A 24,280-nucleotide genomic window follows, 5' to 3' on the forward strand; every position below is an offset into this window, starting at 1 on the left:
TTGGTTCTGTTCATTACCATGAAGTCTCTAAGTTGGCAGTGCCGTACTCCAGCCAGAGTAAAGCCTGCATAGAGCAAGCTTTCAATAGAAGTGATGGGGGACAAAGACAAGGCTGGAATTTAGGAAAGCAAGCACAAAGGATCCCCAACAGTGGAGAATCTGTCTCAGTCGATACTGTTTTAATCTTAGAATTAACCAGAGATCAATAACTAAAATGATAACATAATTTGAGAAACTGAACTCCAAAAAGAGAAAGGAACACTGGACACCTCCAAAGTGTTTACAGTTCCTTAAAAATAGTGGCTGGAAGGTCTAAGAAAGAATGAAAAAACTTTGTAGTAAAAACAAAAAAAAACCCCCCCAAAAAAACGTGGGGAGTAGGAGAGCATAATTCTAACCAAGTCTACCCCTACCTCCAAGCTAAGGGGCAAACTTTGACTGCTAATGCCCCTTACCCACCGAAACACGAGCTCCTTAAAAAAAAAAAAAAAAAGACACACATTAATCAAATTATTATTGTCAGATGTAAGCAGTTGTCTCCATATTGAATGGAGTTAAAATACACCTACGCCTCAGGGAGAGAAAGTGAAGCCTGCCATTCAGGTTGCAAATAGCACACAAGAGAGGAAATATGCAGCTACAAGACCAAAGCCTTTTCACCTAGGGCACTATATTATGATGTGAGGAATGAGGACGGCGTTACCAGGGCTTACTTGTCACTCTTCTCCTGCGAGTACATTTCTTATTATTAATTTGTTTATAATGATGGGGAAAGAGAAAACTTGGGCAAGTGGTACAAACATATTGACCTTTTCACAGAGCCGCAGGAAGAATGTAATGAAAGTGACTGGGGTCGGGAGGGGGAGAGAGAAGAAGTATGTAGGTTATTAGGGCATCCCAGAGCACGCAGCAAATCCTCAGGGAAGAGGACAGAATGCAGACGCGTGAAAGGAAAGCCAGAGATCAACTGATTGATAGGATTGCAAAAGGAAGCAACTTGGACCGACTAGATGAGCCTTACAAGCCTCATCTGCCTTCATATTGGGGTAGATTTTCAAACCGCGCGAATTGGCGTACTTTTGCTGGCGCATCAGGCGCAAGCAAAAGTACGCGGGATTTTAGTAGATACGCGCGTAGCCGCTAAAATCCTGGATCGGCGCGCACAAGGCTATCGATTCTGTATAGCCGGCGCGCGCCGAGCCGCGCAGCCTACCGTTCCCTCCGAGGCCGCTCCGAAATCGGAGCGGCCTCGGAGGGAACTTTCTTTTGCCCTCCCCTCACCTTCCCCTCCCTAACCCACCCGCCCGGCCCTGTCTAAACCCCCCCCCTTACCTTTGTTGGGGGATTTACGCCTCCCGGAGGGAGACGTAAATCCCCGCGCGCCAGTGGGCCGCTAGCGCGCCGGGACACGACCTGGGGGCGGGTACGGAGGGCGCGGCCACGCCCCCGGACAGCAACCACGCCCCGGGCCCGCCCCCAAAACGCTGCCGACACGCCCCCAAAACGCCGCGCCGACCGGGCCCACCCCCCTCGCCAAACCCCGGGACTTACGCAAGTCCCGGGGTCTGCGCGCGCCGGTGCGCCTATTGAACATAGGCGCACCGGCGCGCAGGGCCCTGCTCGCCTAAATCCGCCCGGATTTAGGCGAGGAGGGCTCTGAAAATCCACCCCATTCTGTTTCTATATAAGATGAGAAATCACTTATCCAGGAATCTCATTTTGTATTTTAATATTAGACTTGTTTTGTGAGGGGGCGACGAGGAGGAAGGCTGGCTAGGATGTATGAATGATGTGGGACAAGGAAGGATTGGGGTTGCCAAGAGTCCAGGAGTGAGTAAATGATTTTGAGGTTTGGGGTTAATCTTTCTAGTTGGAATCTAGTGCTGGCTTAAAATACACTGGAGAACATGTCCAGGATGGTGGTGGTGGTGCCGCACGAGTCGGAGGGTGACCTTCCTTCCTCCTCTGTCTGGGGCACTGTAGAAAAACCATGTCTATACCCAGGGTAACACATTCTAAAGAAACGGACAAAGGGCAAATCGGATCTGGCCTGTTTATATTATAAAAGTGGAGGTAATTTACTGAGCATTCAGCTAAAAACCGATCACTTGCTGAAACACTGGCTAATAAATGGTTTACAAATTCCTGGCCCTAAGCTGGATCAAAGCCCCTCTGATTGATTTATTTATTTACAAGCGTTGTTTGGGGAGACTCCTCTGTCTCTTGAATATATATTAAACACAATTCAGAGCACAGAGAGTTTTTGCCCGTTATCGTGATCTGCTCTTCCAGGGACATGTTCTGGCTCTTAAGGAAGCCTTGAACTGGCTTTTCATAGCCCACTGAAGTTCACAAGCATTATACTGATAAGAGTTGCTTTCCTGCATTTGTTGAGATGGAGCTTCCAGTTTGAATTTGCTTGTTAGATTGCTGTAGCATGCAGACAAGGCCTAGTACATGAGAGAAAAGGGACCTCAAGCACACTCTTAGTTGATTTCCAAAAAGGGAACAAAGATGCAATTTATTCCTGATTGAAGCAACTCTGCACACTTATCTTTAGAAGATGAACTCAGGAAGATTACAAGAGCTGAGGTGTAGGACACAAGCACTATGACAATGTTGACTTACAAACTAGAATAAGGAAGGATGTTATATTAGGTCCAGTAAGCAGTTATTGATCAAATTATAGTGTTTGCTCTTCAACCACCATTTTAGATACTGAAATGGGTTCAACTACTCCCAGAACTGTCGGCAGAGCATTTGAATTATCAAGCTAGTACAGGAAATGACTCAAGATTGGGAAGTGGCTTCATTTGAATGCTCTAATTAATGGATTAACAAATTCTGGCGATGACGGGATCTATAGATCTACAACTATGAGTGCCTAGGCCCCTGAGCATGTATTTGAACTGTGCCACACTAGCTGGATACAGCACATATTTCTCTATTTCTCAAAAAGTACATGAGATCGCCTTTTAATAAGCCAGTGCTTAGAAAATGATACATTTCACATTAGCAACGATCCTACACTTATAGCTCACTCTTGTCAAGCTGGAAGGCATGTTAATGTGGTCAGTAGGGAAGAGGATGTGGGTGAGCTTGCAAGAAACTCTTCTCCGTGTAGATGTAGTTCTGTGGATCTGTGAACAAAGCTTCAGCTTCTCTCTGTTTCCAGCAGGAGACATTAATGTCTGAGGTTTAAAAATCTCCAGATTGCACATGGGACAATAATATTAAAAAAAAAAAAAAAAAAAAAAGAAGATCCACATTCCTGATCTGTACATATCATCAGTGTCCATATGGAAGTCCAGCTCATCACTGCTTGGCCTTCTTCACTATTGTGCCCACTGCGGAGATGACTGTGGTTTTGGAACCGCTGGCGCTGGTGGTCACCGTGACTACACCCGGCAGCGTTGCTGTGGTGGTGAGGATGGTGGGCTGTGCTATTGTGGTGACAGGGATGGCAGAGTCCCATTTGCTTTTCCTTTTCTGAGCGTCTGCACATTGCAAAACAAAATCAAAGCAAGTAATCCGTGAAATGCAATCCTTTTACATACTAAATACAGGCCAGTTTTCAAGATGGAATAGTCCATACCTTAATGAGACATTTTCATCACTTGCGTGCAGTGGAGAATACTCACAGGGGTTATGAACAGGGACAGACTCTGGTTATTATAGGGCATTGGGTTAAGATGATTTTTGGAGGTGTATATGAATAACTGGGCTGTGAGTTTTAAGAAGTCTATAATTTCCAGCAAAAAAAAAAAAAAGGCTAAACTATATTTTGATAAGCTAGAAAAGCTAAATTATTTCAGGTCTTTCTTGTAAATATAAAAATAATTCAAGAAAAGCATGCTACTGTACTATAAACCTGTCTCATTATCAAGAATAACTGCATCACCAAAACAGGGGCTACCAATGACCTAACTGTAAATGTACATTTTTAGCTTTGGCTTACTCATGACAATCAACACAAATTTTCATGTCCTCTTAGCCAGAATCCGTGACATCAAAGCTTTGCACCTCTTAAGGGCAAATTGAAAGAAAAGGGAATTTTCAAGCACTTGAATTCTGATCCAGAGTCTCTCCCTCTAGGGAAGAAAGGTGTGCGCCAAGAGTCACAAGGTATGGGAGAGGTAGCAGGAAAGAAGACTGGAGGGGATGGGGGTGGGTAGAATTAGTCCTAGCCCATAACAAAATCCAATTCTAACTGTGAAATAAATAGAACGTCTGAAAGGGCCTGTACATCTTAAACACCATATCTGAATATCCTAGGGGGATCCAACTTCTCATGACTTCACCAGCACATTCCCCATAATCTGCCACATCCCTTACCTGCAACAGATGTACTGCTTGTGGTGGTCGGAGCAGTGGTAGTATTTGTTGTTGTGCCCTTCTTGGTACCCGTAACAAACTCGATCTTAAAAAAACAAACAAACCAAAAAAACAATGAAATGAAAAAAAAAAAAAGGGACGGACAGTAAAAGTTTTATGTCATTTATACACAGACCTGTTATCCGACGCTATATGCCAAAAAAATAAATAAATTAAAAAGACATTAGTGTATCTGCTCCACTGTGGATCTGCCACAAGTTTAAGAATCTCGTTATTTTTTTTTTTACACTTTTGTAACTGCTTTGCAGGGAAATAATAATATGCATATTTTCTAATCAAACATACACAAATGTTATAAAATATGTAGGCTTGCATGTAAGAGAGAATACAGACCTCATCACGCAGTTCTGTAAAAGCTATTCAGTTAAAAGTTTGTGAGTTTCTTGGGAGTGCATGAAGGCGTGCGCTGAACATTCACAGAGAAATTCCTGCGCATCCAAAATATCATGCCCCAACTGTGGGACAAGAAAGTGTGCATACATAACCAGTCAGCTTACGTCTGCCCTCCAATGCGGGGTGGGTTTCAAGACTGGGTGAGCATTGCCTGTCTGGCCTGAGCTTGTTCCTCTGATGAATAGTGGGTTGTAGGCCTGTGCGAGCACAGCCTGTGCAGTCTGAACCTGCCCCTTTGATGTGAGGTGTTGCAGATCTGCGTGAGCAGGGCCTGTGTGACTTCAGCCTGCCCTTGATGAGCTGTGGGTTACGGATCTGTACGAGCACAGCCTGTGAAGCCTGAGTCTGTACCTCTAATAAGCAGTAGGCTGCATGATCAGGGCGCATGCAGCCTGAACTTGTCTTCTGACCAAATATATGGAGTTAGATTCTTAAATGAATCATTGAAAAGTAATTGCAGGTCCTTACATGCATAGCTAGGGATGACTGAAAACCAAGTAAATGTAGTAACTAGAATAAAAGAGACAGCATTCTCTTCCAAACTCAATAAGTTCTGCTGTGCCAAAATGAATACAATCAGTATTTAGGGATTTTCCCCCCCATGAACACTTGTTTCATCACTTCTCTGTAGGCTATAGAGAGTGAAAGGGGGGGGGGGTGTTGTGGAAGCACTGCAGAACGGCACCTCCTAATGGTCAGTATCAGGTCTGGCGGGATCCCTGATCTGTGGATCCTAGCAAAGGACTCTTGATATGATGGGTGAACTTGATTTGGGGGGGGGGGGGGGGGGGGGGGGGAACGGGGACGGACAGGACAGAGAAGAGGTGGTTAAAAAAAGAAAAAGAAAAGGGGAAAACCCTTGGCTAGTTATCAAGATTTATGATGCTGTAGCCAAAGCAGTGACCAGTTCCAATTACACTGGAAGTGAAAAGGAGCAGGAGAAAACTGCTGGGCCAAACCTTCTCAAAACAAGTCGATAGCCATTCTTTTTACACAGATTTTCATCCTGTTCCCCCACAAAATAAACTCTCTCATGTACTACTACGGAAATCTTATTGATGACGATGAGATGCTCAACAGTATCGCAGGATATATTTCAATGTTCTGCCTCTCAGATAAGGACATTCACATGGAGCAGTTGGCTGCAATCAGAAGGATATGCAGTAGTATCCCTGTTAAGAGGAAACAAATCTTACAGTTTCTTAAAACCTCTATAGCTCAGATTGTGCTACTGTTAAGAAATAAACATGAAAACCAAATGCAATTGGGTTGGTCAGGTATGGGCTGCTTATTTGTCTCATAGTAAGAGGGTATATGACTTCCTTTGTAGGTTTTGGGTTAGGGAGGAGATCCTGAAGGAAGATACATAATTTTACACTTCAGTCTTTACTCCCAGGAGTTTGTATTAGTCCATGTATATGGCCATAACAATGATCCCAATCCTTTTTATACTGACTTGGCGGATCGTCTGGGAGAACATGCTGAGGCACTGCTTATATTGGGGGTAGACTGGCATACTGGTTTATGTCCCCAGAAAGACAATCTCACCACATTATAGAATCTCTGGTTCTTTAGCAACTCTAGTTAATATGTACAATTTGAATGATGTATGGAGGACCGCCTATCCCTCCCTTCAGATATTTCACCTTTTTCTTCTCCAAACACCACTTATAGTCATATTGACTATTTCTTGAGCTCAAATACACTGATACACAATGTCTGTGCCTGAGATATACTACTGCCTTGTCAGCTCTCTCACCATCACCCAGTTTCAATCACTCTATTTGGGAAAACAGTTCTACCCCTCTCAAATTTGGAGGCTGAAAGCAGAGTTGCTTACCTGTTACAGATATTCTCAGAGGACAGCAGGTTGTTAATCCTCACACATGGGTGACATTCAGATGACGCCCAGATACGTGAAATGTTTACTAGGCAAACTGAGCATGCCCAGCATGCCCAACACCACGTGTCCATGCGGGGTCCCTCTTTAGTCTCATAACTGGATATTCTTACAAGCCTTCCCGGACGCCAACATAGTCTACTAATCTCCAACTACACCTTGGTTATCCATTCTATTGTTTTACATATGTAATTTAATAACCTATCCTTTCTCTTCCTTCTCATCCAAGTTCTTATCACCCTGTTATATGTAACTGCCTTTTCAGCACCTTTGTTATAGTTATGTTTTCTATGCACCCCTGTTTTATGTGAACCAGCATGATGTGACTGCTGTCTCGAATGCCGGTATATAAAAATTTGAAATAAATAAATAAATAACACAGAATTACGATAAAATAAAATTAAAAAATAGGAGAAACCCAACTCCGCGGGGTGGTGAGCAGGTTTCGTGAGGACTAACATCCTCACGATGTTAGTCCTCACGAAACGATGTGGTCCTCAGAAAACAACTGTTGCAGGAAAGCAACTCTGCTTTCTCTGAGGACAAGAGGGATGGTAGTCCTCACACATGAGTGAATCCCTAGCTACAGGCTGTGCCCCAACAGAAAAGGGGACAAATGGACACCTAACCAGCTGCCAACGGAACCACCACCGGTGCTGTTGCTAACAGAGGGGGAGACAGCCTGAATCCAAACAATGGGTCCTAGGTTTGGGGATTAGCAGAATTGCTTACCTGTAATAGGTGTTCTCCCAGGACAGCAGGATGTAGTCCTTACATATAGGTGATGTCACTGGACGGAGCCCTGTCACGGAAAACTTTGACTGGCACACTGAGCATGCCCAGCATGCCATGATCTTTTGTGTTATGAGATTGGCCTGTGGGCAGGTGAATTGGTTCCTGGAGTGATAGGTTGAGAAGTATGGGGAAGCATACTTGTCGAGGCCAGTACGGGGTTATGAGAATCATTGAAAACCTGTCCTGCTGTAGCTTCACAAGAGTTTTGGCTATGAGCGGTATTGGAAGAGATGCCTATAGGAGGCCTTTGTTGCATGGGCGAGCAAAGGCGTCCATGGCTAATGCATTTGCATGCCTGTGTAGGGAGCAGAATCTGTCCACTCTGTGGTTCGTTTCGGATGCAAGAGGTCGATGGTTGGTTGACCTCAGCACTAGAAGATTTTGCTCCCTACACATGGATTCAGAGACCACTTATGGGGTTGGAGACAGATTGAGATGGTGTGTTATGCCTGTTGGATAAGTGGCCCGGAGATGGAGTGTGCAAGGGCCCAGGCACAGAACTGTGCGGCTTCCTGGCAGAACAGATAAGAGCCTGTGCGTTCCTGTTTGTTCGACTACCACATTGCTACTATGTTGTCTGTCTGTATCCACAAAGTTTTGTGTGAGAGGCAGTGTTTGAAGGCATAAAGGGCATAATGCATGGCTCGAAGCTCGAGGAAGTTGATCTGAGACTTGTTATGGAGTGGAGTCGACGTATTTTGGGTTTGGAGGGTATTGATACAAGTTCTCCAACCCAAGTTGGATGCGACCGTAGCCAAGATCATCTGAGGATTTGGTACTGGATTGGTGATATGCAGCAGGGACGAAAGCGGTGGAACGGCTTAGAGCCACTGAAATTTTAAAATCCACCGAGTTCTTCTCATGGCTAGTCTGACCATAGGAGTGACATGGATCGTGGAATCATGTGGCCCAGCAATGAAAGTTTGATGGGCTGAGGCTATGTTGCATGTGCGCAGAGATGTGGACAATTTGATAGGATGTCTGCGTGGTTGTTGGGCAGGAAGGCCGTTGCGACTGTAGTGCCCAGATCTGCTCTAGATCTATAGTGAGTCTTAGAGAATTTAGTTCTCCTTGCTTGGAATGACTCCTTATTAGGCAGTCGTCCAGGAAAGGAAACGCGTGAATGCTGTTGTTCTTTGTAGATGAACAGCAGTCACTGCTAGGTATCTGGTGAAAAACACAAGTTGTCAAAGCTAATTCGAATGGCAGAACTTGGTATTGAAAATGTTATTGACTCACTATGAAGCGTATAGAAAGTCCAGAGAATAGAGGCAACCCCCTTGTAGTAAGGGAAGCATGGTGCCGAGAGACACCATTCTGAACTTTTCTTTCTGAAGAAATTGAGATATGTGAGGTCCAGGATGGGCGGAGGTCGCCTATTTTCTTTGAAAGTAGGAAATAGCGGGATAAAAAACCTCTGCCTTGTTGTGTCCGGGGAACGGTATCCCGAGCCCTGGTCCTCAGTGGGGTGAACCGTTCTGTTCTCTGGCAAGGTAGAAAAATCCAGAGCCTGCTCGACTGGTGGAGCCGTTGGTCTCACATGGGAGCATGAGCGGTAAAAGGTCCTTCTAATATCCCTCTTCACTGGTTTTCTAGCCGAGGAGGGAGGAATTGCAAGAAACGTAGAGAGCTATTACAGGGTCTCGCGGTGGTCTTGCAACTGAGCCACTGTCTGCTGGAGCTTGTGCATGAAGAGATTATCTGCGGTGCATGGCAGATCTGCTAGTTTATCTTGGACTTCAGGCCGTAAGCCAGGTCACCATCTAGTACGGAGTCCTGTTGCTGGCAACGGGAGGCCGTTTCGAAGCAATCACATGTTGCTCGAATTTCATGTGGATGGCAGAGAGGTTCCCTTGGTGTTGTGTCAAACATAGCTGGTAAATTGCAATATGTGACACCAATGTGGTTCTTGGAAGATATTACGACCTAGAACCTCCCGAAACTTCTGGCCCTTTTTAGTGACCAGGTCAAAAGGGATGGTTTCAGGCACGTCCTTAACTTAGGTCTCGATGGAATCGATGCCGAAGTGGGATTAGAGTGCCCATCGCCCCTCGAGGATCCCGGGATAGCTATAGGGGTCCGTGGAGGCTCAGAAGGATGAGTTGGCGTTGATGACTTAGGCTGTCGTTGGAAGGTGCCACAACGGTGCGAACATTGCTGGCTCCGGTGTTAGTAGATTCCGGAAGGCATCGATGACAGCCTGACGGATGAGGACGTCCAACTCCTCCCTAGAAGCTGGTATAGGTAGCGCAGCTACAGGGGGAGACAGGCTAGGCGTTACTGGCACTTCCACATGAATCTGTGGGGGCTCAGTACCCGGCACCGGTGTGGAACACTTCGGTGCCTCGGGTGCAGAGGAGCATGGAGACTTGTACCCAGGCCCGCTTCGCAACTGGCTCAATGGACATTGATGCCGGTTCGGTATCAGTGCCGGCACCAAACACGGAACCATGTCAGTGCCAGCAACAATGTTTCCTCTGTGCTCAGTCCGGTCATTCTCCAGCACCGATGTCCAGAATGGCAAAGGTAACGGATAGTTACCGTGGCAGTGACGATGTTTCCCTCAGTGCTCGGCCTGGTCATTCTCCAGCACCGAGGAAGTTGTCACAGATGTCCAGAATGGTGTCGGCGACAGACGGTCACCGTGGCAGTAACTATGTTTCCCTCGGTGCTCGGTCCAGTCATTCTCCAGCACAGAGGAAGATGCCCTCGCTGTCTTGGATGGCATTGGTGACAGATGGTCACCGTGTCTCTACTGCTCTTGGCATTGTTTGTCGCCCAAGGATTACAATGGGCTCTGGTTTAGAATCCAAAGTATGGAGCGTTTTCTTTAGTCGAGGGCATTGATGGTGTCGATGAAATCGACGGGGCGTGGATGGCACTGATGGCAGCCCTGGCGGCAACAGGAACCTCTAGCCCCAATGGACCCGGTAGAGGTTCGCAACAAGGACACTCGCGGGTATCGTGGGGCGGACAGAGGGTGAAAAGAAGGCTGCAATTCGGTTGGTAACCCGGGGGAACAGTTAGTGAGGTGACAGGAACAGACCGAAAAACAGGGCATGGTACTCACCGAGCATCGATGAAATGTACGCGAAGGGAGACCCGTGAAGGGAAATTATTTGTGAAGTAAAATTTCAAGTGTTTCCGTGAGGAAAAGTTGTGAGAAAAATGTCACAGAGCTCCTAAATGCGAGGCAAACTGCATCGCGGAAAAAAAAGAGACTGAAGGGAGACCCATGTGGACACAGGGATCATGGCATGCTGAGTGTGCCAGTCAAAGTTTCTAGAAATTTTGACAGGTTTTCCGTGACATCCAGTGACGTCACCCATATATGACTACCACCATCCTGCTTGTCCTGGGAGAATGGGTTCTACACCTCAAACAGGTTCCTGAGGATAGACTGGCCGAACCTACTGTAGTGTTGGCCATCCCAGACAGTAATGTGATGTGAATGTGTGGAGAGAACTCCACATCGCAGCCTTGCAGATCTCCTCCATGGGAACTGCTTGCAAGTGGGCAACCGACGATACCATGGCTCTGACAGAATAAGCCTTGACATGACCCTCAAAATTCAGACCCGCCTGGGCATAACAGAAGGAGATGCAATCTGCTAGCCAACTGAATAGCGTCTGACAACAGCAACGCTCAACCTATTCCTATCAAAAGAAATAAGAAGTTGGGTGGACTGCTATGGGCTTCTGCCTACTCTAGATAGAAGGCTAAGGCTCACTAGCAATCTAAATTGTGCAGTGCTGATTCACCTTGGTGCAAATGGGGCCTGGGAAAGAAGACTGGCAGGACAATTGACTGGTTAAGATGGAAATCAGTCACCATCTTAGACAGGAACTTAGGGTGCGTACACAAGACTACCCTGTCATGATAGAACTTCGTATAGTGTGGATAAGTCACTAAGGCCTGGAGCGCACTAACCCTGCACACTGCCAAAAATATGACCTTCCATAAGGGAGGCTTCAATTGAAGTAGGCCTCGCATGAAACGTACAACTATGGGCTGTCAGAGATGGGCATACCATCTATACCATAGTGGTATGCACCAATTGCACTGAGATGAACTCTAATGGAGTTGGTTTTTAAAGCAGCCTCCGATAGGTGTAGAAGGTAATCCACCAGTTTTTGTGTGGTGCCGGAGAATGGATCTAGGGCCTTCTGCTCACACATGGAAAACCTCCTCCACTTCAGTCCTTAGGACTTTCTAGTGAAAGGCTTTCTGGAAGCCACCAGGACCTGAGACGCATCCTTGGAAAGATCAAGTGGCTGCAGGATTAACCTCTCAACATCCAGGCTGTGAACGACAGGGTCTGGAAGCTGGGATGGCGCAGTCTGCCCTGATCTTGTGTGATGAGATCCAAGACATCCCCAGACTGAATGTTTTCCGGATGGACAACTCCCATAGGAGTGGAAACCAGACCTGTCTCGGCCAATGAGGGGCTATGAGGATCATAGTCCCTCTGTCCTCATGAAGCTTGAAGAGTGTCTTCGCCACTAAGGAAATAGGAGGAGCGCATATAGAAGGGCCTTGCCCCAATGATGGGCAAGGGCGTCTGAGGGTGGTTTGCTATCTGACCTGAACAGGGAGCGGAACAGAGGCACCTACCGATTGTAGCAGGACATGAACAGATCTACATCTGGGCACCCCTAGAGGTGGAAAATCCGAGTGGTCCAGGGACCATTTGTGGGGTCTGAAGGCCCAACTCAGCCTGTCCGCTATCATGTTCTCCGTTCTGGCCTGAGCACCATCCCGTGGGCCAGGACCCAGGACCAGATCTGGACTGCTTCCTGACACAGGATGTACAATCCCGTGTCTCCCTGCTTGCTGACATATCACATGGCTACTTGGTTATTGGTCTGGATCAGGACAATTTTGTTGGATAGCCGATCTCTGAAAGCTCATATCGCGACACTGATCACCAAGAATGTTCCTGAGCGGACCACAGTCCCTGGGTGCCGAGTCCATCCACATAAGCTCCCCCACCCCAGGGTAGACACATCCATGGTTAGCACAATTTGAGTAGGGAGATTCCAAAAAGAAATCCCCTGTTCAAGACTAGAGAATAACCCCCACCAGGACAGAGAGTCCCAGAGAGATGGGTGACTCGGATGCAATCCTGGAGGCTCTGATTGGCTTGGCACTACTGCGACCTCAGGGTCCATTGGGCTCTGTGTATGTGTAAATGTGCCAAGGGAGTGACATGGATGGTCGTGGCCATGTGACCCAACAGCCTCAACATGTGCTAAGCTGATACCTGCTGGTTCTGTTGCACCTCTATTGCAATGGTCACCAGAGTGATGGCCCTCTCGCACGGCAGAAGGGCCCTGGCTTGAGCCATGTCTAGCAGGGCTCCGATAAAGTCCAATTGAGATGATAGACTGAGATGGGACTTTGGGTAGTTGAGAACGAACCCTAGTGACTCCAGCATCTGCATGGTCAAGAGCATGGATCGGATGGCCCCTGCCTGAGACATGCTCTTGACCAGCCAATTGTCCAGATACGGGAAAACATGCATTCCCAGTCTAAGGAGGTGTGCCACCACCACAGCCAGGCATTTTGTGAAGACTTGTGGGGTGGACGCGAGCCTGAATGGCAACACCTGGTACTGGAAGTGCTGCTTCCCCACTACAAATCGGACATATTTCCTGTTACTGGGGAAGATCTCGATATGAGTGCATGCATCCTTTAGGTTGAGAGAGCATATCCAGTCCCCATTTTGCAAAAGGAGGATTAAGGTGCCCAAGTAAACCATCTTGAATTTTTCTTTTTTAAGAAACTTGTTCAAAGCCTTCAGGTCTAGGATGGGAAGGAATCCTCTTGTTTTCTTTGGAATCAGGAAGTACCTGGAGTAGAATCCCCGTCCTCTTTGCCTTGGTGGTATGGGCTTGACCGCTCTGGCCGTTAAGAGGGAGGAGAACTTCATTTGTAGCACCTCCTGATGCATTACTGACCCCCAAAATGGGCAAGGAGGGCAATTTTGTGGACACTCAATAGATTTAATTGGTACCCCTGCAGACAAGGGAAAAAAACCTACTGGTCCGAGGTTATACTGGGCCATCTGTTAGCAAAGAACCGCAGCCTGCCCCAACTGAAGGGTCCATTGTATTGGGTACGGGCAACTAACTTATGCTCCCTAAGGCCCAGTCAAAACCCCATCCCCGGAGTTGACTGAGGAGCTGGCTGGGGCTTGGGAGCTCTCTGCTGCCTGGAACAACCGCAGGAGCTCCGATTGTGTATATGGGATCGAGGAGGCGGCGGATAGTACTTATTCTGGTGAAAGAAAGATTTCCTGGGTCCCTGCCTCAACAGTCTCCTGGATGAGGAGGATGGGTCCGGAGTGGTGGTAGAGTTGTTGGAGGGTTTCATGATGGTCCTGGAGTTGGGCCACAGCATCTTTCAATCTATCTCTGAAGAGATTCTCTCCAGTGCACAGCACATCAGCGAGTCGTTCCTATACCTCTGGTCTGAGATCTGAGGCCTGAAGCCATGCCAGTCTGCAGGTGCCGATTCTTGCTGCAGAGACCTTCGATGCTGTTTTGAAAACATCGTAGATTGCTCAGACCTCATGTTTTCCACACTCTAAATCCTTGTGCATCAGCAACATGAGGGTGTCTTGCTGCTGTTGAGGCAGCTGCTCAGTCACCTCCTGCACTTGCTTCTAGATGTGCCGTATTGGCTCATGTAGAGCTGGTAGGCAGCAATGTGGGCAATAATCATGGTGCTTTGGAACACTTTCCTCCCAAGAGTGTCCAACGCTTTGTGGTCTTTCCCTGGGGATGCCGAGGAGTGGGCCCAAGAGCACTTGGCCCTCTTCAGGGCAGATTCGACCACCTCCCATTGGTGGGGCAGCTGACACTTATCGAATCCGACAGCCTTTTGGATGAGGTAAACCCCATCCGCCTTCTTAATTCACGGGAGGCACTGTGAGGGGGTGTTCCCAAATTCTCAGCAGCAATGCCGTAAGGATCTTGTGTACTGGGACCATCACGATCTCCTCAGGAGGCTCCATGAACTGAAGAACCTCAAATATTTTGTGCCTGGCATCTTCTTCAGTCAAATGCTAGAATGGGATGGCCTCCGCAATCACCATGACAAACCCAGCGAAGGTTAAGTCCTCAGGCAGGGACTTCCTTCGCTCCTCTGGAGGAAAAGGATTTCACAGGAAACCATCCAAATCATCAGAGGAGGATTCCATGTGATTATCTCCTCAGGGGTCATAGGGACCCTCATCCTCCCTGTATTCCACCCTGGATTGGGCTCTAGGTGCTCGGCCGATGTCCAAAAGGTACAGGCACCGATGGAACGGGACAGGGGACTGCCAGCCTCGACGGACCTTCCTCCTTGGAGGAACTGGCAACGACTACCATGTCAGTAGGAGGTGGCCTTGGCTTCCCACTGCGCACCAGTGCCATCCCGGGAACTGACACCAGCTGGGTCTGTAAGGCACTAATGTGCACACTGAGTTTCTTCAGAAGCGATACGAAAATGGGCGGCACAGACTGTTGGTGTCGCAGAACCATAGCCCTGCAGCGCATGCTCCACCTCTAGCTGTACTCAACACTCCAACTCCTTCTCAGACATTGCCAAGGCCAACACCGACTAGGAGGAAGGAGGATTGGCCAGATCTTCCTCAGACCCGTGAGGGGGATCGGTGACTAGCACCAGTGGAGATAGTCACGGACCCCAGGCATCAATGGAGGTGTGGTTCTCCTCGCCACGGGGTTGCTTTGGGGGTAGCATGGGAAAAAACAGTGCATCCTCGTATACTGATGGGGAGCGGTGCCAATGCTTCTTGGTCTTCCTATGATGCTCGGCCCAGCCTTTCCCCAGTGCCGAGGTCGAGGCCAAGGTCGATGAACTCTATTATCCTCAGTCCTCTGGAGATCAACAACTATAAGTCTCCGTGCCCCTATCCACCGGTGACCTTAACGCAACAGACAGTCCCACCAATGTCTATAGTGTGGTGTCCATCGGTGAAGCTCCGATGTCCTATGATGTTGATGCAGTCAATGTGGCTGGCTCAGACTTCTTAGACTGAAAGAAGTTGTCCATCTTGTTGAGTTGAAGCAGATGTCCCTTCGGAGTCATTTGGGTGCACAAGTGGCAACTTCAGACATCATGCGATGGCCCCAGGCAGAGGATGCAAACCTCATGAGGATCAGTGATTGACATGGTCCTAGGACACTGGGTGCATCGGCGGAAGCCAGACGTGCCCATGACGGGGCGAAACAAATGGGAGAAACATGGAACGATGGTGGCGAGCGGCGATGGAAGACTGGTACCGAGCAGGGCCGGTGCTAGCTTTTTTGCTGCCCTGTGTGAACAATTACTGTGCTGCTCCTCCACCCCCGCTGTTCATTCATTCTCTGTCTCGGGCCCTCCAAAAAAAAAAAAAAACCAAAACACCCAGCTCCCTTCAGTGATACAAATTTAAAAAACTGACACCCTCTCCCCCCACCCACCCCCTCGAACCCATGGCTGGTGCAAGGGTATTAGGTGCCTTAGGCAAACTTTATAGCTTTGCACAATGCCCCCTCCCCATTCCACACACAGTTAAAGTTATGTATTTATATTTTATGTGAAAAATATCAAAGTACAATATTCTGAGGTAAAACCATCACTTACATTCATGTACTGCTGTGATGCCAACTAGAAATCCCTTCAAAAAAGCACTTGGAACCCATATGGTATTAGGCTTATTGTGATGTGTGCTGGGTATGGGCTTGACGCTCCGAAAGCCCTAACACACTAATATACTTCCTATTAGGAGAATGCCTCACACCTCAGTCACACATGCAGAACATAAACAGACCCTCACCAAATACAGAACAGAGCAACCATAAAGAAGAAATACAAATGCACAAACAAAAACTGAACTAGAAACTGCAAGAAGCTAGACTCTATGCAGTGCAACAATGAAAAAACAGAATCATTCCTCAAACAATAAAATCAAGAAATAAAATAAATACACAATCATAATACTAAAAACATACTAATAGTATTTAAAAAAAAAGCTGATGAATAAAAGATCAAATAATTAAAAACTCATATACAAGTTTTTTTTAAATGTCCCAAACACCAAAATAATATTTCAAAACAGTAGACATCAAATAACACCTGAAAAATAAAACTAAAAAGTATTAAAAAAATTCTTGCTCTCCATACCTGGGAATTTTGATTTCTAGTCACCCTGATACTATCATGGATTAGTGGGAGAGGGATGCACAAACTATTGCCTCTCTTTCTTATATATATACACACACAAACCCATAGGAGTCTTCAGTTCTTCTTTGGTTGGGATCTACCAGCATCATCAGGCCCTCATCTTCATTTCAGCTGCTGGCAGGTTGGAATCCACTTGCAGAGTGCGTACCCCCCCCCCCCCCCCGGCAGGCACCCATTCTCACACAGACAGACAGACCCCAGGAAGGCACCCAATTCATTCTAATACATAGACACCCCCCACCCCCCCACCGGCATTCTCCCATTCATACACAAGCATACACTGAAGGAAAACCCCTCTCTTTCTTTTACCAGCAATCTCTGAGCCTCTCTCCTTCCTCTTCTGCCATTTGGCTATTGGGGAGGTGCCGATTACTACTACTGGCGTTGAAGCCTGTTCTGCTGCTTTCTCTGTGCAGGCCCTGTGGTATTAAAAATCTGCAGGGCTTCCAGTTCCTCCATGCTGATCTCGTACAATGTGAGATCAGCATAGAGAAAGTGCTACTCTTGCACTTCCCAGGGATAACATATCATGTTTCTCCAATAATAAGACAGGTCTTATATTTAATTTTTGCTCCGAAAAATAGGTTAGGGCTTATTTTCGGGGATGTCTTTTTTTTTTTTCCATGATTGGTGAATGAGGACAAGGCTAAGCCCGCCGCCTCTTTCATTTACCAATCAGATTCAATTTTCGGCCGAACCTTTTGGTTTAGTCTTCGTTATCGGCCCCCCGCGGGAAATCTCGTTTTCCCACGGTTCGGGCCGATTTTATTTTGGCTGCCCCCCCCCCGAAATGATACCCGAAACCCGCCCCAACCCTTCCAATTTGATTAATTAAAACGGGTTTGTATGGTAAAAAAACAAACAATCAAAAACCCCAAACCCACTGCAACCCTCCAAATGTACTTCATTGCAAGCCCCCCCCCCCCGAAATTTGCCGAAACTCCCTGGAGCGATCTCCCGCTCTCGGGCCGTCGGCTGCCAGCAATCACAATGGCGCCGATGGCCCTTTGCCCTTTCCACGTGACAGGATATCGGCGCCATTGGCCGGCCTCTGTCCATTGCTCCTTCCATGTGACAGAGGCCGGCCAATGGCGCCGATAGCCTGTCACGTGGAAAGGGCAAAGGGCCATCGGCGCCATTTTGATTGCTGGCAGCCAACGGCCCGAGAGCGGGAGATCGCTCCCGGGACCCCCACTGGACCACAAGGGAGTTTCGGCAAGTTTTGGGAGGGGGGGTTGCATGAAGTACATTTGGAGGGTTGGGGTGGATTTGGGTTTTTGTTTGGGGTTTTTTTGGTTTTTTTTTACAATCCTCCGTCTGCCCCCTCGGGTTTCATCCCCCCCCTCCCAAGGGACTTTCAGTAAGTCTTGGGGTGGAACCGCTTGTCCTCTTAAAAACTAGGGCTTATTTTTGGAGTAGGGCTTATATTTCAAGCCCTACTCAAAAAATCCTGAAAATCAAGCTAGGGCTTATTTTCAGGGTAGGGTTTATTACTGGAGAAACACGGTATGTCAATCACTAAAAATTCAAAACAATTTTTTTTTGTTTTACCTTTGCTGTCTGTTCTTAATTTTCTAATCAGTTGGTCACGGACATTTTTTCTCATCTTCCCTTTCTTGGTCTTTTGCCAGTTCCTTTTACAGAGTCTTTTTTTTTTTCTGTTTCTTCTCTATCTGCCTGTCTTCTTTCGTTTCTCAAACACACCTCAGGTTCTCATTCTCACATGCTGTCTCTCTCACACACACACATACGGGCACAGGCTCTCACACTCACATGCAGTCACATAAACACACAGCTCTCACTCTTACATGCTGTCTCACACAAACACAGGTGCAATCATTCTCACATGCTGTCTCACACAAACTCACAGGCTCTCATTCTCACATGTCACACACACAGGCTCTCACATGCTGTCTCTCCGATCATACAGGCTTTCACTCCCACACACAGTCTCTCAACTCTCTCACACACACTCTACAGGGCCTCATACCTGGTGGCACTGGTCCTGGCACCAAGGCACTGTCCCCATGGGGGAAACAGACCGCGAAAGGAAACTTACCCAAATGCCGAAAACCCTGATTGGGGGGTACTTTGGGGAGGCACCGAGAGGGACCTTATAGACTTTTGAAGAAAGACAGCGAAAAACCACAAAAATGAAGTTTTCCACAAGGCAAAAAGTTTTAGAGCTCAATCCAACCGAGAGGCTGATAGCTCCACAAAAAAAAAAAAAAAGACTGAAGAGGGACTCCACGTGGATGCATGGTATAGGGCATGCTCAGTGTGTCTAGTCAAAATTTCTAGAAACTTTGATGTTTTCCACATCGAGCTCCATCTGATGTCACCTATGTGTGAGGACTACATCCTGCTTATCCTTGAGAATCTCCTTACCGACCAAACAAGCCTTTCTTGACATGATCTGGGATTCAACTGCTCATTTCAACTATCATAGTCCATTGGACTATGATCCATGTTTGAAATGGTGTACTCATATGGCTGTGTTGAGTGTGAAAATCAACAGCTATGCCAGTCATCTCAAGAAAACTTGAGGGATCAAGTTCAGATTGAGACTGAAATAAAGAGGCTGGAAACCAAATACAAATTCATATGCTTTGACAGAATACAAGAAAATTGTTGGGGTTGAGGGACCACCTTAGCACTCTAAAGTCCATAAAATAGAATTAGCACTTCGGCATACCAAACAACGCTACTGAGGAATATGGGAACAAGACTGGCACTTTGTTAGCCTGAGGACCAGTCTTGTTCCCATATTCCTCAGTAGTGAGGCATTCTCAAAACTTTATTTACATACTTAGGTCCCCTACAGGCAGGATAGTCACAGATATTAAAAAGTTGGGGTCTTTGGTAAAGGATTATTTTGAGAGTATGTAATTGTGGTTCTCCAATGTCTGATCGTACCTCTATAGACGAATTCTTACATTTGTTACACCTCCCAAGATTTAGAGATAACTGAATGGTTGAAGGCCCCCATTTCTAAACTTGAGATCATGAGAGTGATCACTAATTTACCATCCAGCAAAATCCCAAGCTGAGATGGGTACCACACAGAATTTTATAAGAAATGTGTGGGTTTCCTTTGTCTACTATAAAAGATATTTAAATTATTTACAGACAGTTTCCATGAGTATATCTGACCTCAATTTTGCTATTATATTACTCCATAAGAATAAAACATATAAATATCGTTGGAAAAGAAGATCAGAGGTTGATCATCCTTTGGGATAATGTGGAGGGTCCGTTTAAAGCAATTATTCTGAAAGAGATTTGATGGTAAATATTCCCCTGACGAAGCTGGTAACAGAGAAACAAGGGCCTCTTGTAGGGGTTATGTGGTGACCAAAGGCGTGTACTGCTCCTAGCTTCTGCGAAGGAAGAGGCACACAGTGGAGAAAAGAAGAGAACTTGAAGATGATATAAACCCAAGTGGGTTTAAACAGCATGGGCACATGTGTAATGATATAAGATCGATATAATAGTATGGAAGCTACAGTTAGACTGTGTAGTGAAATAATTGTGTCATTGTTTTGACAGATAGTTATATTTAGTATTTATAGGGTTGTAAGTGGCGTAATAAGTCACAGGATGTATATACATATGTGCTCTGTTGTGTTTTGAACAATCTGTTTGAGATTGTACCACCACTGTTGTGTTCAATTTTAATAGTATGAATGTGTGAATGGGTGAGTGAGTTTTAAGACACTTTTAATGTGATTTGGTAAAAAGTTTGATAATAAAGATTTTAACATCTCTTACAGTTCATGTGTAGTTCACTCTTGAAGGAGCCATATTATCCAGTCCCCGGGACTGGATGGGTTTATGCCTTTTTTTTTTTTTTACAAGAAATATAAGGGGATACTGAGCAACCCCTTAGCAGCTATGTTTAATTACCTAAGGGACGAGGGACATCTTCTTCCCTATGGGAATATAGCGGGCCTGGAAAGGACCCGGCCAACTGTGCCTCCTACAGGCCGATTTCCCTCTTTAACATCGACCTAAAAAGTTTAGCTAAAATATTAGCATTTCGTCTCCGGGGCCATATAGGGCAGCTAATTCATGTAGATCAGGCGGGTTTTATGCCTGGTAGGGCAACGTCCGATAATATCCTGAAGCTTATAGACCTGATTCATATAGCTAAATCCAAAGGGGCCCCGTCAACTTTTATAACATTAGATGCAGAAAAAGCTTTCGATAGGGTGTACTGGCCCTTTTTATTTGCTGTCTTATGGAGGGTGGGATTGGGGGTTTTCTTCCATCTGGATCAGCGAACGTTATAGGGAGCCCATTGCGAGTTTAAAGATTAACCACGGATATACCCCTCACTTTTCAATACGTAGGGGAACCCGCCAAGGATGCCCCTTATCGCCCCTGCCATTAGCAGAGGCGATTCGGAGAGCTCAGAAGGTTTATGGTATTCGGTGTGGAGAGCAGCAATACAAAATTATGTTATTGCTGATGACCTTATCCTTTCACTTTCAAGGTCAATGATTTCTGTGCCGGTGGTGATGTCTATGTTAGAGCAATATAGCAGACTCTCGAGTTTCCGGATAAACACAGACAAGTCAGAAATTCTCCCAGTGAAATTTTCGACCGACCTGCTGAGAATAGCTAAGAAAGACTTCCCCTATAGATGGACGAAGGGCCCAATTTGGTATCTTGGGGTTAACAAGGTTCAGATCTCACACATTTATCACATAAATTATGAACCCTTAATTCACTCCTTGAAGGGTGACATTGATAAATGGGATAGGTTATGCCTCTCGTGGTTTGGAAGGATGGCCACCATTAAGATGTGTCTGTTACCCAAAATTAGTTATCTATTTCAGGCGTTGCCCTTCCATCGGACAGAGGGGGAGCTAAGACCACTTCAACGAAAAATATTTGCTTTCATTTGGCAAAGGCGACCTCCTCGAGTATCACGTCAGACCCTATTTAGGTCCCGACAGGCAGGTGGATTGAGCTTCCCATCTCTCTGGCACTATTATGTTGCTTCTCAATTGAAATATGTTATTGTCTGCCATGACATGCACTCGCCTAAGCAATGGGTATTGATAGAACAGTATTGTATGGGGGTGACCCCCTTGCAGGCTATATACTGGCCCATGTCCTCTTCCCAGCGGGAATGGGAGTCCTTCCCTCCAGGTCTCCGTACTACACTTATGATCTGGAAACGGTGGAAATCCAAAGTGATAGGCTCCAAACAATATTCTGCCCTTTCGCATATTTACTATCTTATTGACTTCCCAATGGACAGAAAAAACTTGGTCTTTCAGAACTGGGAAAATAAAGGATTAACTAATTTAGGCCAATTTTGGCGTCAGGGGATGGTTCCTTTTTCAGACTTGCAAACTCTTTTTCATCTGCCCGATAGGGACTTTCTGGCTTATGCACAACTTAGACATTTTATGCTGACCACAGGGACCATGCCGAGACCTGCAGCTCCCCCGCTCAACCTTTGAAGGTTATTGTATTGTATTGGCTGGAAAATTGAAAAAAGGGATATCAAAGTTATACCAGTTGTTAATCAATGTCGGGGGGGGGGGGGGGGGGGGGGGGGGAGGACAGGGACTCATTTAGCTGCATGGAAAAGAGATCTGGGGACTCCGTGGGAGGTGGACAAATGGGAGGAGTGTTTTAGAACGATGGGCCGGTTCTTGATGTCAGCGTCTATGCTGGAGAACAGGTATAAGCTCTTATATCGCTGGCATTACTCACAGGTGAGGGTGGCCCGGTGGTTACCAGGGAGGTCCCCCCTTTGTTGGAGGCAATGTTCGCATCCTGGCACATGTGGTGGCAATATTCCCGGCTACAACAGTTTTGGGGCCTATGCCAAAAGCTGGCCGAGAGTGTTCTGGGAGAGAATGTTCCGTTGCGAGCAGACTACCGGCTTGTAGGGATTCCCCACCCAGCTTTCGATGATGCGCAACAGCAAATCTTTACGTTTTTCACAACGGCTGCGCGACTGTTGATAGCGGCTCAATGAAAGTCAGCAGACACCCCAGGCATAGCCCAGCTATATGCTAAATTACGACAGATTTATTATATGGAGAAAATAACTGCAATTAGATGAGATTCCTTGTCTAAGTTTTATAGACAGTGGTCCTCTCTGATGCGTCATATTGACATGAGGAAGGGCTGGTTTGAGTGGTCGCCCCCTGGTAGCAACAAATAGGTTGGAAGTGACTATCTCCCTCCTTTCTCAATGCAACCTGTCAAGTGATCTGACTTAGTAGTTCAATCTTTGGCCTTGGACTGGATATATTGCAGGTGGTAACATATTTCCTGTCAAACATAAAGGAAGCCAATGTATTGTTTAACGGTATTTGATGTTTATATCTTAATCTCTGGAACTCCTTGGCATCTCTATGTGTATTAAATGCAGAGGACGTACAAGGGGGGGGGGGGGGGGGAGAGGAAAATCGCAACAATGTAATGTTTCAAACTTCAGATATGTTTCATGTTTACCATATCTATTATGCTGTATTTGTTGAATACTAATAAAATATTTCTTAAAACAAAAAAAAAAAAAAAAAGAAGCCTCTCATGAGGGACTTTGTCAAACACCTTCTGAAAATCCAAATACACTAACATCTACCGGTTCACCTTTATCCATGTTTATTAACCCCTTCAAAACAAATGAATCAGGTTTGTTAGGCAAGACTTCCGTTGGGTAAATTCATGTTGACTGTGTTCCATTAAACCATGTCTTTCTATATGCTCTACGATTTTGATCTTTAGAATAGTTTCCACTATTTTTCCCAGCACTGAAGTCAGGCTCACTGGGCCTATAGTTTCCCGGATTGCCCCTGGAGCACTTTTTAAATATTGGTGTTAGATTGGCCACCCTCCAGTCTTCAGATACAATGGATGATTTTAATGATAGGTTACAAATTTTAACTATTTTCTTCAGATGGATCCTTCTTCCAATTTTTGAAGGATTTATTTTGGCTAAAATAGCCTCTTTCATCTCACCTTTTAACCATGCCAGTAATAGTTTTGCCTTCCTTCTACCTTCCTTAATGCGTGGAATACATCTGGACTGCACGTCTAAGATTTCCATGCTTGTTGAACACTTTTAACCTTTGCAGCTGAACCTTCAGTTTTTTTCTAACTATTTTCCTCATTTTATCAGTTTCCCTTTTGAAAATTTAGTTTTAGAGCTGTAGATTTACTTATTGTCCCCCTTCCAGTTATTAGTTTAAATCTGATCATGTTATGATCACTGTTGCCAAGTGGCCCCACCACCGTTACCTCTCTCACCAAATCCTGTGTTCCACTAAGAATTAAATCTAAAATAGCTCCCTCGGGTTGGTTCCTGAACCAACTGCTCAATGAAGCAGTCATTTATTACATCCAGGAACTTTATGTCTAGCAAATCCTGATGTTACATTTACCCAGTCAATATTGGCGTAACTGAAATCTCCCATTATTATTGCACTGCCAAACTGGTTAGCTTCCCTGATTTCTCTTAGCATTTCATCATCTGCCTGACCATTTTGACCAGGTGGACGGTAGTATAATCCTATCACTATACTCTTACCCAACACA

The 24,280-nt window shown here is 46.1% G+C and overlaps 1 protein-coding gene across 2 annotated transcripts in view; it reads right to left on the bottom strand.

Annotated features, from left to right (window-relative positions):
* Window positions 1-2,490: 2,490 nt before the first annotated feature.
* SAP30BP (SAP30 binding protein) overlaps window positions 2,491-24,280 on the bottom strand; it is a 141,369-nt gene continuing 119,579 nt past the window's right edge. The window contains exons 10-11 of one of the 2 annotated variants that reach the window (XM_029600513.1): window positions 4,336-4,420; window positions 2,491-3,497 (exon numbers count right to left, since the gene is read on the bottom strand). In XM_029600513.1, coding sequence (XP_029456373.1) covers window positions 3,316-3,497; window positions 4,336-4,420 — 267 coding nt within the window. In that variant the 3' untranslated portion in view covers window positions 2,491-3,315. The remainder of the gene's footprint in view (window positions 3,498-4,335; window positions 4,421-24,280) is intronic. The other variant, XM_029600515.1, reaches the window with a different exon arrangement.

This window comes from Rhinatrema bivittatum, chromosome 4, assembly GCF_901001135.1.
Source record: "Rhinatrema bivittatum chromosome 4, aRhiBiv1.1, whole genome shotgun sequence".
Lineage (NCBI taxonomy): Eukaryota > Metazoa > Chordata > Amphibia > Gymnophiona > Rhinatrematidae > Rhinatrema > Rhinatrema bivittatum.